The sequence below is a fragment of the Corythoichthys intestinalis genome, chromosome 10 (assembly GCF_030265065.1).
Source record: "Corythoichthys intestinalis isolate RoL2023-P3 chromosome 10, ASM3026506v1, whole genome shotgun sequence".
NCBI lineage: Eukaryota > Metazoa > Chordata > Actinopteri > Syngnathiformes > Syngnathidae > Corythoichthys > Corythoichthys intestinalis.
Window position 1 is genome coordinate 29716601 of NC_080404.1, and position 14856 is coordinate 29731456.

Genomic DNA, 14856 nt, shown 5'->3' on the forward strand with positions numbered 1-14856 from the left:
CTCTCCCTTGCACTCTCGCTCCTGTGTGATGCGTTTAATTGCGAAAAAAAACAGTGATCACAAAATAATGACAGTCTAGAAGGTGTAGTTATTTCGAAATTTGCCATGGCTAGGAATGAATTTCAGTTTCAGAGGTAAGACGCGCGGGCGTTGACATAACACATGAGGCTTCACCTTTTTACGCATGCGTAGTTTGCGCAAATGCAGGCGTACCTTGCAGAAGCGGGGAGGCCCTTAAACGCACCTTAAACGAAGTGTGGACAGGTATAAAAATAGTCGGCACAATACCCTGGAGAAAATGATCTGTCCTAGTGTAGACGTAGCCTAAGGCTTGTATAACAAATATTTGTTTCATGAAATGATTAATCATCATGTGAATATGACTTTTTGATTGTATATTCCTAATAGGACGTTAATGAAATCAGCTCCAGAGTCGGTTAAGGGATCCTTGCAGTCATTTTTCGAGGCGGCTGCATCTGATCTAGAGATAACTGTGGAAAACCTTTCGGTGACTTCTGTCGCATTGCCCCAGTGTCGCAGTCAACAGGCGAAAGGAGTCACCAAGATTCTCAATTACACAACCTCTGTCCTTCTCCCAACGCTCACGTCCCTCTTCCAGCATCTTGGTAGCCAAAACTATGGTGTTGACCTCCTAGGTGAGAGGAGAAAGCAGTTTTCTTTATTTCCTAGACATTTGCAAAGCAGTTTATGTATACAGTGCCCTCCATAATTATTGGCACCCCTGAAAAAGATGTATTTTTTAGCTTCTAATATTTTTTTTGTTATTCAAATAATATGGGACCTTAATGGAAAAAAAGAGAAAAATCCAACCTTCAATACAAGTGCATTCATTCAGTGGGGAAAAATCCCACATAAAGAAAAAAATATTTGACATCAAATAATGTGTGTCACAATTATTAGCACCCTTGGTGTTAATACTTTGTACAACCCCCTTTTGCCAACAAAACAAGGTCTGGGGACTGAGATGGCCATGGGAGGAGCTTGATTTTGTGTCTGGTGAACCATTTCTGTGTAGATTTGGCCGTATGTTTAGGGTCATTGTCTTGCTGAAAGACCCAGTGACGACCCAGCTTCAGCTTTTGGGCAGAGGGCAACAGATTTTGATTTAAAATGTCCTGGTATTTCAAAGCATTCATGATGCCATGCACCCTAACAAGGTTCCCAGAGCCTTTGGAAGCGAAACAACCCCACAGCATCACTGACCCACCCCCATACTTCACAGTGGGTATGAGGTGCTTTTCGGCATGCGAATCTTGTGTGGCATCTGACCAAAGCACACGGTCCCAGTTGAAGCCTGGGACTGTGTTTTTGTGTGAGACCAAGATTGAGCTTTTAGGCAACAAACACTCTAAGTGGGTCTGGCGTGCCACGAAAGATGCACATGCTGAAAAGCACCTCATACCCACTGTGAAGTACGGGGGTGGGTCAGTGATGCTGTGGGGCTGTTTCGCTTCCAAAGGCCTTGGGAACCTTGTTAGGGTGCATGGCATCATGACTGCTTTGAAATACCAGGACATTTCAAATCAAAATCTGTTGCCCGAAAGCTGAAGATGGGTCGTCACTGGGTCTTACAGCAAGACAATGACCCTGGCCAAATCGACACAGAAATAGTTCACCAGACACAAAATCAAGCTTCTCTCATGGCCATCTCAGTTCCCAGACCTTGTTTTGTTGGCAAAAGGGGGTTGTACAAAGTATTAACACCAGGGGTGCTAATAATTGTGACACATTATTTGATGTCAAATAATTTTTTCTTTATGTGGGATTTTTTCCCCCACTGAATGAATGCACTTGTATTAAAGGTTGGATTTTTCTCTTTTTTTCCATTAAGGTCCCATATTATTTGAATTAAAAAAAAATATTAGAAGCTAAAAAACACATCTTTTTCAGGGTTGCCAATAATTATGGAGGGCACTGTATATGCCTCTCAGTGACTTTTGTAAACAACCCCAGTTCCAAAGAAGTTCGGAAGTAGTATGAAACAGGAGTGTCAGAATACAATGATTTGAAAATTCATGTCCAAACTACACTCTATACTTAATTCAATACACTAAAAAGACAAGCTATTTATTGTTCAAATTGATAAACCTTATTGTTTTGGTAAATAATCATTCATTTAGGATTTTATCGCTACAATACATTCCAATAAAGCTGAGACAGAAGATAAAAAAGAAAGTTGAGGACAGGCTAATTGGGAACAGGTAGGTCCCATGATTGGGTAAAAAAGGAGCTTCCTTGGATTGCCCAGTCATTCACAAGCAAGGATTCACCTATTTATGAACAAGTGAAATTGAAAAGAAACAGTTTCAGGACATTTTTTCCTAATGAACAGTTGCAAGGAATTGCAAGGAAAGATTTCATCATCAGTGGTTCATAATACATACAAAAGGCTCAGAGAATCTGGAGAAAACACTGCATGTAATGCCTGATCCAGACTACATGATTTCTTTGGTCGTTCCCCACAATCGCAGTGTAAGATTACATGAGGTACTGCCATGAAAAGCAGGGTATGATAATAGTGACGGTCAACTGCTCTGCTCGGATCAAAATATTCGCGATAAACAAGATGGGAAAATAGGATGTATTGTTCATTTTGTCTGCATGGGGTGGAGGAGCACTTGTAGGTGTCAAATGCTACCAGCATCGCACTCTCAGGAATAAAATAAAATAAAATACAGGAGGGCGTGTTCGCAAGAGAAAACACATTCCAGTCACAGGCAGAAGTTACACTGTTGGTCAATATTCATCAACAAATAGTAGCAACGCGTAGGATGCTTCATACATATTATGCGACACGACAAGTCGAAATGACACGTCAGACTTCCCACGATGTGTCCAAGTTGACAGATCGGCTGTCGGATATGTCAAAATACAAATACATTGTGACTCTGCCCTCACATCAAAACGTCAGCCATGACATTCAACAATTGTCCACGATATGTCTGTCAGGCTAAAATCGGGCTGAAATTGTGTAATCTGTGTCAGGCATAAGCAGCAACCATACTGAATGCCTGTGATCTGCAGGCCCTTAAATGGCACTCCACCACAAACAGGAATGTCACAGGAAACACAAAACATAAGAAACTATATTTAAATATAGAAAGATAATATGCTGAGATTAGCAGCTGGTTTGCATACCTTTGAAGTCGGCTCACATTAAGAAGCTCAGTCATGGTCACAGAGCAGCCAGAACCTATTGTCTCCTTCACTAATACGATGACCTTCCACAGGGATCATCCATTTCCTGCATCAGCAGTCTTCTCGCTAGTCCATTTCTCTGTGATTGTGGAGGCTCACCTTTCCCTCTCTCCCCGTCCTTGGAGTATGTCTCTTATGAGGATTTAAGCGATTTAAGTGTCACCTCGTCTTTTCCAGTGGGAAGCGTGCAGGCATCCTGTTACAAGATCCTTAACAGCCTTTATTTGCTTGGCACCAGCACCAGCGTCTACATGGAAGGGTACTGGCTTTTCATGTAACACATTCCAATTCATCCAATGGCTGTGCATTGTGCAATACACAATAGTTAATACCTGTAATCAATGATAATAAAATTGATATGAACTTTGAATACATTTACACTGGCATGAAAAAGTATCTGAACCTATTGGAATTTCCCACATTTTTGCATAAAATCACCATCAAATGTGATCTGATCTTTGTCAAAATCAGTAAAAACAGTATCTGGTTTAACTAAAACCACCCAAACAACATGCAAAGGAAAAATAGGAAACGGGGAAAAATAAGTAAGTGAACCCACTGCCTAAGGAGACTTAAAGAGCAACTGAAACCAATTTTTACCAAACAATTTAAGTCAGGTGTGTGCCCAATCTCTGATGAGTGGTTTAAAGCTGCCCTGCCCACTATAAAACACGCACATGGTAAGAATTGTCTTGATGAGAAACATTGTCTGATGTGCATCATGGCTCGCTCAAAAGACCTGTCTGAAAACCTGCGATCAAGGATTGTTGATTTGTATAAAGCTCGGAAAGGATACAAAACCATCTCTAAAAGTCTGGATGTTTATCAATTGACAGTCATAGAAGTTGTCAACAAATGGAGAGAGTTCGGCACTTTTGCTTCTCTCCCAAGGAGTAGCCGTCCACCAAAGATGACGCCATGAAATCAGCGCAGAATACTCAGGAAGGTAAAAAAGAACCCTAGAGTTAAAGACTTACAGAAAACACTGGCACATTCCAGTATCTCTGTGCCCACATCAACTATATGTAAAACGATGGCCAAGAATGGTGTTCATGGGAGGACTCCACGGAGGAAGCCACTGCTGTCTAAAAAAAAACATTGTTGCTCATTTAATGTTCGCAAAAAGGCACTTGGACACTACACAGAAGTTTTGGCGAAATATTTTTGTGGACTGATGAAACCAAAGTTAAATTGTTTGGGTGTAACACACCATGTCATATAAGGAGGAAAAATGGAACAGCTCACCAACATCAACACCTCATCCCCATTGTGAAGCATGGTGGAGGGAGCATCATGATTTGGGGCTGTTTTCCTGCCTCAGAGCCTGGACAACTTGTAATCATTAATGGAAGAATGAATACAAAAGTTTATCAGGATGTTTTGCAGGAAAACTTGAGGCCGACTGTCAGACAGTTAGAGCTAGAAAGAGGATGGATGCTGCAACAAGACAATGTTCCAAAACACAGAAGTAAATCAACTTCAGAATGGTTTCAGAAGAACAAAATACATGTTCTGTAGTGGCCAATTCAAAGTCCAGATTTTAACCTCCTTGAGATGCTGTGGTATGACTTAAAGACAGCGATTCATGCCAGACATCCCAGGAATCTGACTGAATTACAGCACTTTTGTAAAGAGGAATGGGCCAAGATTAATCCTGATCGATGTTCCAGACTGATCTACAGCTTCAGGAAGCATCTGGTTGAACTTATTGCTGCCAAAAGGGGGGCCACAAAATATTAAATGTAATGGTTCACTGACTTATTTTTTCCTCCTTCTGTCATTGTTTGCATACTAGCCTCATTAAAATATGAAAACCTCTAAATGTTTGGGTTGTTTTAGTTGAATGAGAGAGTTTTTTGTCATCTGTGTGATTTTGACAAAGATCAGATCACATTTGATGGTGAATTTATGCAGAAATGTGAGAAATTCCAAAAGGTTCGGATAGTTTTTCATACCACTGTATGGCTAGTTGATGACGTTTCTTTAATCAGTCAAAAATTAATCAGTTGTGAAATCACTTTTCCTACACCACTTTTCCTTCTTAAGGTGGCACATTGATTTTAAGTATCCCAGCTGACTGGTGGAGAGGCAAGGTACACATGGACAATTGCAGGACACAATCATTCAATGCCACATTCACACTTTGAGAAGATCATCTTTTGAATTAATTCTTAAATGCATGCTATTAGAAGCACAGGGAGAAAAAACACATCAATTCCACACAGGCAGACTAAAGTCTAGATTTGAGCCAGGAACCTCAGTCTGACTTGTGAGACACACAACCAAACCGCTAACACGCTATGCTTTGAGTTGCCCTTTGAAAACGAGATTTTTTTTTTTCTTACCCAATTATTTTTTTTCCCCCCTCAGAAGTCAAACTGAGTTACTGACTTAACTTTGTTTACTTTCAAGTAAGCAAATAAGTTGGACACCTAGTGAAATCTATTATCTTCTACTTTATAAATAGAAATGTCGGACACCTAGTGATATCTCCTACTTTACAAATATACATAACCACATAAAATTCTAAATTATCGACACATCTCACAACAATCTGTACATCAGGTTTACCATGAAATATAAAGCAGTCATTTACTTGTACTCTTACCTAGTTGTTATCATGTTACCAGTTGAAGTTTGAATCTTTTCGTGGAGTTTGTGTGGTTTCCCTGTGTTTGTTTGGGGTTTTTCTTCCAGGTAATCCTATGCCAATGAAAAAAAACAACAAAAAAAACAAAACAAAACGTAACAAGTCCAATAAAAACAAGGTTCTGTTGATGTTAATGGTCATTTGTCTACGTGTGCCCGGAGAGTGGCAGGAACTGTACCTCGCTTCTCTTGCCCAAAGTCAGCTGAGAAAGGCTCCAATTTACCCACGCAACCCTAATGAGGACAGGCATCATAGAAAATGGATAGATCGACTTTGTGTAAAGGCTCGTTTCCATCCAGGCAGAGGCCAGCAGCAGGTGCTTGTCTTGCAGCGCTGACTGCTGCTTTTCCTGTATGCTTCCTGGAGCCAGCCATCAATAAAAGCAACCCTTATTCCATTTACAACACTATGAGCATCACTGAAAGAGTCGGTAAACGATTAAAACATTTACTAGTCATAGACACTATTTCGAAAATGTATTTGCTTTATTTAGTTGTTTTATTTTATCTATTTTTACAAGATTGTTTTTTTTCCTAATTCTGATAGACCTGGGCTTGCCAGTTAACATGGAACGAATGTGCTGCCTTCTGCCCTCCCTGGAGCAAGCGATGGGGGAAGCAGAAGAGCTGACGGGTGCCGGTGCGGCCGCGCGGCAGGCCCACTACGGACACGTCATAGACGTCACATTGCCAATGCTGTGCGCTTATGTATCCCGTTGGTGTGAAGACAGCCCGGTCCTCACTTTTGTAACTCCTCAGCACGCCAGTGACCTGATGGGTCACATACTCTGCATCATTTGCAACCATGTGGGTGTGAGCCAGGGTGAATGGATGAAGGAGCTAGTGGGTAAGTGACATTTTCCTGCTCTGAATTCTTCAAATTTTGGTTTTATACATGTAGGTTTCAATCAAGTGGTGATATACTCATCAAAATTCAGGGAAGCTGGCTTTCTGGTTAAATTTCATGATGTACCTAAATTGTATCATAGGAGTAACAGGTGATTTTCAATTAACCTGCTTTTACTCGTCAATGCTTCAGTACTTAAGCCGTGCAAATGAATCTTGGCTCATCCTAAAATTTCACCTGAAAACAAGCTATATTGTGAGTTTTGTGTAATCTCAGTCCATTCCCAGCCAATCATCAACAAAGCCCAGGTTGAGCTGCTGACGAGCCACTACCTTCCTCTGATGGATAAGCTGAGGAAGAGGGCAGAACATGTGCTAATGGAGGAGGAGCGAATGAAAGCAGAAAGCTGCGGTGCGTCGGAAGCAGAAATGCAGATACAAGAGAAGTTCACCATTCTCGTGCGAGACCTCTACGCCTTCTATCCTCTCCTTATTCCCTTTGTGGACTCAAATCGGTAAGATTTGCAATCATGGTCCATGGATGTTGGAGAGCACTGCTGTTAAAAGCAACACCTGCGTGGCAAATTTTTAAAAAAACCCGTCATTAAACTGATAACGATGAAAAAAGTGAGGGCAATGGTGCAATGTAATGGCGATTCCACGCTGAGCAAACAGTGGGGCAAATAAGTATTTAGTCAACCACTAATTGTGCAAGTTCTCCCACTTGAAAATATTAGCAAGGCCTGTAATTGTCAACACGGGTAAACCTCAACCATGAGAGACAGAATGTGGGGAAAAAACCCAGAAAATCCAATTGTTTGATTTTTAAAGAATTTATTTGCAAATCATGGTGGAAAATAAGTATTTGGTCAATACCAAGAGTTCATCTCAATACTTTGTTATGTACCCTTTGTTGGCAATAACGGAGGCCAAACGTTTTCTGTAACTCTTCACAAGCTTTTCACACACTGTTGCTGGTATTTAGGCCCATTCCTCCATGCAGATCTCCTCTAGAGCAGTGATGTTTTGGGGCTGTCGTTGGGCAACACGGACTTTCAACTCCCTCCACAGATTTTCTATGGGGTTGAGATCTGGAGACTGGCTAGGCCACTCCAGGACCTTGAGATGCTTCTTACGAAGCCACTCCTTTGTTGCCCTGGCTGTGTGTTTGGGATCATTGTCATGCTGAAAGACCCAGCCATGTCTCATCTTCAATGCCCTTGCTGATGGAAGGAGATTTTCACTCAAAATCTCTCGATACATGGCCCCATTCATTCTTTCCTTTACACAGATCAGTCGTCCTGGTCCCTTTGCAGAAAAACCGCCCCAAAGCAGGATGTTTCCACCCCCATGCTTCACAGAGGGTATGGTGTTCTTCGGATGCAATTCAGTATTCTTTCTCCTCCAAACACGAGAACCTGTGTTTCTACCAAAAAGTTCTATTTTGGTTTCATCTGACCATAACACATTCTCCCAGTCCTCTTCTGGATCATCATCTAAATGCTCTATAGCGAACCGCAGACAGGCCTGGAAGTGTAGTTTCTTCAGCAGGGGGACACTTCTGGCAGTGCAGGATTTGAGTCCCTGGCGGCGCATTGTGTTACTGGTAGCCTTTGTTACTGTGGTCCCAGCTCTCTGTAGGTCATTCACTAGGTCCCCCCGTGTGGTTCTGGGATTTTTGCTCACCGTTCTTGTTATCATTTTGACGCCACGGGGTGAGATCTTGCATGGAGCCCCAGATCGAGGGAGATTATCAGTGGTCTTGTATGTCTTCCATTTTCTAATAATTGCTCCACAGTTGATTTCTTTACACCAAGCGTTTTACCTATTGCAGATTCAGTCTCCCCAGCCTGGTGCAGGTCTACAATTTTGTCTCTGGTGTCCTTCGAAAGCTCTTTGGTCTTGGCCATAGTGGAGTTTGGATTGTGACTGACTGACGTTGTGGACAGTTGTCTTTTATACCGATAATGAGTTAAAACAGGTGCCATTAATACAGGTAACGAGTGGAGCCTCGTTAGACCTCGTTAGAAGAAGTTAGACCTCTTTGACCGCCAGAAATCTTGCTTGTTTGTAGGTGACCAAATTCTTATTTTCCACTCTAATTTGGAAATAAATTCTTTAAAAATCAAACAATGTGATTTTCTTCTTTTTTCCACATTCTGTCTTTCATGGTTGAGGTTTAACCATGTTGACAATTACAGGCCTTTCTCATCTTTTCAAGTAGGAGAACTTGCACAATTGGTGGTTGACTAAATACCCTTGCCCCACTGTATTTTGTAAATAAGCAGAAATATAACAAAGCAATAACATTTTTTTCATTGTTTGTTCACAACTTTTACACATTTCCTTGTCAGTGTTTTTCATTTCCTAAAACATTTTTTTCCTAAACTTAAAAACCAGCTGCCGGTACGTATTTAAGAATGATTTTTGGCATATTCTTACACCCATATAACTATCATGTTGTAACGGCCCACCCGAGAGCAGCAAAAACTACGTTATAGCCTGTAAAATGTTATTTCAATAATTTTTCATCCATGTTTTTTGTCAATCTGTTTCAGGACCCTTTGGCAGCAACAGTCAAATTCTGATGCAGAGCAGCTATTCAACATGGTAGCTGATGTCTTTATTTTCTGGGCTAAATCTCATGTGAGTTTGTAAAACATTGCTGCCTTTTGTCACTGCTATTTTGGATGAACACCCCGTCTCACTTATTACATTTGGGGACGCACTACAGAATTTCAAGTGGGAGGAACAGAATTACGTCGTTCAAAACGAAATCAACAATTTGGCATTCTTAGTCAACGACAACACGACAAAGGTTAGCCTTTATCCAAACCTGAACTTCATAAATGGAGAAGAATAGTAATGATCGCTTCGATTTACAGCTTGACTTCCAGAAAAGAAGAATGAAGAGGAAGGGTGATCGTTATTCCATACACACTTCCCTTATTGTGGCTTCCGTGAAGCGACTTCTCCCAGTGGGACTGAGGGCTTGTTTTTCCTGCAACGAGAGTCTCATCATGTCAGCTAAGAGTGCTTTTGCTCAGGTTGGTTGGAAATGTGGGCATTATGCCAAGTGATTGCTGCAATGGGAATGATTGGCAATTTATTTCATTATGGATCAGTTTGGAAAGAAACAACCCAGGCGAAACTTCTCTGTCATTGGCCTGTTTACATAATCTTTATTGAACCAGCAGGCATTTAAATAGTCAATGAATAAAGAAAAGCTTTAACAAGATCAAATGTTTCCTCTGGGCACTGCCACGGCACCAACTTATTTATTGGCACAAAAATAATTACAAAATCGACACATTAACAACTCATTAGCATGTAACTCAATACTTGGTCGCCACACATATCAGGATTAGTGATGCAACTGCCAGGGGCGAAGCTTGAGGGGAGGGAGGGGTACTGGCGGAATGGTTGCACCCGGGCCTCCAGGGGGCCAGGGTGTGAGGGGGGGCTCAAAAGCAGTGACCATACCATTGCTGAAAATCCAACATAGCCGAAAGGACTGTTGAATATGATTGAGCTGTTGCACAAACACTGCTCATTAGTCCACAAATTAAAGGCACAAAAACACTGGGTGTCAAGCAGCAATTAACTGTCAAATATGGTAGCAAGCAAACTTCAAATAAGCACATACTTTCCAGTGCCAGACATCTCAATCCTCCAGTTTCAACAAGCTCTTTCATTGCTATTGACAAGTTGACTTGTCTTTTCAAATAGTAACATTCACAGTCATCCACGAATAAACTTGTCAATTGCACTTTTTGCCTCGAAGGAGTTTATCAAGGTCTCTGCAACTCCACAACAATTTTCAAGCTTGGGGACAGTTTGCAGGTAGAGGACGCGGTTAGACATTATACCCATTCACGACGCTAGATGGCGCCAGATAACATTGAAGCCATGTTCTGTCATGAGAGATCTCAGCTACTCTCAAGTTTAACCAGTTTGCATTATTTTATTGCAATGTTTTTCCTCATTCAGATTTGATTTCAAGATGATTTCAAGACTACAGTTACAGTTAGACTTCACTTTGATGGTTAATGCAGTTATTGCAATTTTGTTGTTATATCACAATAGATTGGTTTATTTACATTTCAAAAACCAGAAGCTATTCACTTACGAATGTGATTGCACTTTAGTTTACATATTTAAATGTTCAGATATTAAGATTTGAATGAGGCAAAATAACATGCTTTTTCTCTCAAATATATTGTTATAATCATTTGTTTCAGATGTACTGTAATTATTTTTTGTATAAAAATGAATTTGGTGTTCAAAAAGTCTTTTTTTCAAACTTGAGTCTTGAAAAAGGGGGGGTCGTCTTATAATCGGCCATCTTTTATTCGGGCCAAGACGGTAATTTTATTTTTACATTGTCACCATGGTTTAGTTTTTTGGGTGTGAGAAATGTAAGTTGTGGCGTAGAGCGTAAGAATGCCCTGAAACACGTCAGACATGCTGAATTCATGAGAGTTAAGAACCCCGAAAGAATGTGGCCGAATGAAAAAACATGACTTCAATTCATTTAAACTTGATTTGTTTGCTTCTCACAGAAGAAACCTGAAGATGAGATTCGTGACTGTGTGTATAAATATCTTTTACATTCTCAGAGTCAGGTAAAGATTCTAATTTTTGTTTTGAATGTATTGCCAGTATCCTATATTCATTGTGCTGCATGTATTTGTTTTTACAGAGTGCTCCCACTTACGCTTGAGGGTTCTGTCTTTTCAAACAAGTGCATGTACATTCTACAGACATCCTGCATGCATACTGACACGCCTGAGTAGCCACGATTTTTAATTCAAGCAACAAGAGTGCTGTTAATTAGACTTTGGAATGGTCTTGTAGTTTGTAAAATCCATTCTTCCATCACAGCGTGACTTGAATTTGTCACGAGAGAGGCGCTATGTATGCAGTGTTAGTTTGCTCTTGTGTTCACTCCAACACCATTTTAAAAAGTACTTCACAGTGATTGCCATTCCACAGACTTGCATTTCATTAGATAAATTTGCCATTGTTTTTGCCCTTTTACGAGAAGCCATCAACAAACTTGCATGGATGCAACTTTAATTCAAAAGACCAGCGTACACAGTGTCCCACCGCTGACTTGAAGACAACGGCAGACAAGATACTGCGACTTGCTCGAGTCCTTTATTACCTCGATCAGGTAGCTGGAGCTCCCTTAACAAGGGGAAGCCTATTCTGTTTTTATGAAGACGTGACAGCTTTGAGTTTAACACTTAATCAGTAATTTTCTTTTAAGGTTGTACTTTGCTACGTATCTTTATGGTTTTACAGTCATTTTAAATGAGCTTTTGCATTTCAATATTAAATATAAGAAACGTGCCTGCTACTACAAACCGAATTGAATTCTTAATATGACATTGAAGAAAACTATCCTTCTCTCGCGATTAAATACAAATGTATGAATGTAATGTTATCACATTAATGTTCGTTTTCAGATAAGCCATAGACTTCACTATCAGTTGACGGGACATTGGGCCAGGGGCCAATCCGGTGGGGGCCTATTTGCAAAAACTTAAAATTCTAATATTTTTAAAACCAAAGCCGCTAGTGACCTAGACCCAAAACCAAAAAAAACAGCTCCCTTGGGCATATATGAGTCTCCATGAGCAGCGACATCAAAAAATTCAAAGTCGTTCCGTAATAAAATCCTGAATCATTATTTTTTTATACAAGTATAACGAAACTTAACATCACCATAAAATTTTTAAATGTTACGCCAAATGCACAAACATCCCAAATGCAGAGATAACCACCTATATTGTCAGGATAAATGGCAATATTTAACATATCAAGTTGTTGCCCAAAATAACTTTATTTTTCTCAATTTAGTGCAAGTTTTCAACAGCTGATAAATCACTCAATTTTCACATCAGAAAATTAGTACTCGAAGAAAGCATGCAGAATCATCTTAATTTTACCCAACAAAACCAAAATGTGCATTTTTCTATATACAATCACAACTTATTTAGGTTGAATTTCGCTCTTGTGTAGAGATACAAACTCCAACATAGCGGACGTCACAAAACAAAGAGCTTTTTAAGTAGAAAATCCTTGCAAATAATGCTTAAATCGCAGAATTTCTATAGATGTGAATTTAAAACAGTCTAGATACTTGGTTAAACGTAAAAAAACAGGCAGTTACCGTTCATTTTATGTAAATATTTCAAGCCAAAGTTACAGTATTGTTTAATCTAACTTGGCGGCTGTCACGAAACAAAAAGCTTTTTAAGGTGAAAATATTTGCAAATAAATGCATAATTTGCGGACTTTCTATATAAACGGGCAGTTATCATTACATTTACGTATAAATTTCAAGCTTAAGTTAGGCTAATTTTTTCCATTCATTTCATTGTATTCACACATTTTCAAATTTAATGCATGGTGCGAAAAATATAAAAATGACCTTCAATCCTCGACCAAATCACTCTTGAGACACTCCTGCCTGCTGGTATGCAGTAAAACCTTCATCCTATTTCCACCTAAATCCGGAGTTAGAACGCAGTGTGTGTTTGAGTTTATCACAGTGAATAATGAAAGCTACCTCAACGCTCTATGGGTCGGCCCCCTACGGGAAGGCGTGGCGCAAACAGGTTTTCTTTATCTTTCTATGATTTTATGTTCAGGTGGAACATCCACACAGGCTTAAAAAAACGTCATGGCACAAAGTCTTATCCAAACAGAGGAAGCAAGCAGTAGTGGCCTGTCTAAGAATGGCCCCACTTTACAACCTCCCCAGGTACAAATGCTGTAATGAAAAATATGTAAAGCACTGAAAAAAAAAACTCCACAATTTTGGCTAAAGGTTATTTAAAAGCTTACTTCTGTGGTGATTTAAAAAATATTTTTTGCATTTGCCTTACAGTATACAAACAGGTTTCTAGTATTGTGTTTGCTGTCCCCTCAAATGTCATTGTTACCGCCTAGGCATAGAGCCATCAACCTGTTTCTTCAAGGCTACAATAAATCCTGGATATCAGCTGAAGAGCACACATTTGAAGAGAAACTTGTGGAAGATTTAGCTGTGAGTAATATAAAACTTTTGGATGTTTTATATTCATGGATGGCATCAGGGGCGGATCCACCAGGGTGGAATGGGGTGGTAAGTCTGTCAGTTGCTACCCCAGTTGGCATTAACGAAAAAACAAAAGCTCTAATCTGACATTTACTGCCATAAATTAAGTAGTGATGTCAGTGAGGATCCTAATAATAATAATATTGATAATAAACACTGTATGGACGTTTCTCTATATCACTTTGCAAATGTCACCTGTGCCTTCTAGTAGTGTCTACATACAATTTTGTAGCAAACTAATATGTCTACACATCTGCAATATGTTGACACTATGGTTGTAACAATTAATTGATGTAGATCACAGGTGTCAAACTGATTTCAGAAAGGGCCAAGTGGGTGCAGGTTTGCTTTCCAACCAATTAAGAGGATACCTTTATATCAATCACATCTTTTACATGTGTAATCAGTTCATCATTGTCAGGTGCTGCTTGTTTCAGCAGAAAGTTCATTGGTTAAACTCTCTGCGCGGTATCGATTGGAACAAAATCCAGCACCCACTTGACCCTTTCTGGAATCGGTTTGACACCTGTGATGTAGATCAATATATGGCGGAAAACACAGACAAGACTGAAAAAGCAGTTTCTGCTCTTGCACTCCTCTTTAAAATAAACTGCTGTATTTTAAGCCAAAAGAACTGTTGTGTTTGATAGAACAATATATCTGTATGCTGCCATAGCAGATTCATGGCGCATTAAGCCCCGAACTATTTTTAATTTGTCGGTTTTACCCTGAAAATCCCCATTTACAGACGTCGCGCAACTGCTTTTGTTTCAACCCAGCCATAAAATGAAGGTAATTAATATTTATTATTCAAAATGTTGTTTTTAGCTTACAATCATTAATTGATGTCTCATATTTCGTTAAAAAAACAAACAAAAAAAAAACGCCTTTAAAAAATTATTCACTTACATATTTTAAAGTATTAAATTATGTCACAATGAAAAAAATGACGTCTGTAAAAAAGTCACGGATATCTACCTCATAACTATCGCTTAATTGTGTTTTGTTTTTTTTGTTACGTATTTTCACCGATT

The 14856-nt window shown here is 39.7% G+C and overlaps 1 protein-coding gene across 1 annotated transcript in view; it reads left to right on the forward strand.

Annotated features, from left to right (window-relative positions):
* ryr2b (ryanodine receptor 2b (cardiac)) overlaps positions 1–14856 on the forward strand; it is a 146861-nt gene that overhangs the window by 91331 nt on the left and 40674 nt on the right. The window contains exons 66-77 of the mRNA XM_057847869.1: positions 409–656; positions 3397–3478; positions 6169–6299; positions 6416–6715; positions 6992–7229; positions 9273–9360; positions 9449–9532; positions 9600–9761; positions 11277–11339; positions 11762–11890; positions 13374–13486; positions 13675–13771. Coding sequence (XP_057703852.1) covers positions 409–656; positions 3397–3478; positions 6169–6299; positions 6416–6715; positions 6992–7229; positions 9273–9360; positions 9449–9532; positions 9600–9761; positions 11277–11339; positions 11762–11890; positions 13374–13486; positions 13675–13771 — 1735 coding nt within the window. The remainder of the gene's footprint in view (positions 1–408; positions 657–3396; positions 3479–6168; positions 6300–6415; positions 6716–6991; positions 7230–9272; positions 9361–9448; positions 9533–9599; positions 9762–11276; positions 11340–11761; positions 11891–13373; positions 13487–13674; positions 13772–14856) is intronic.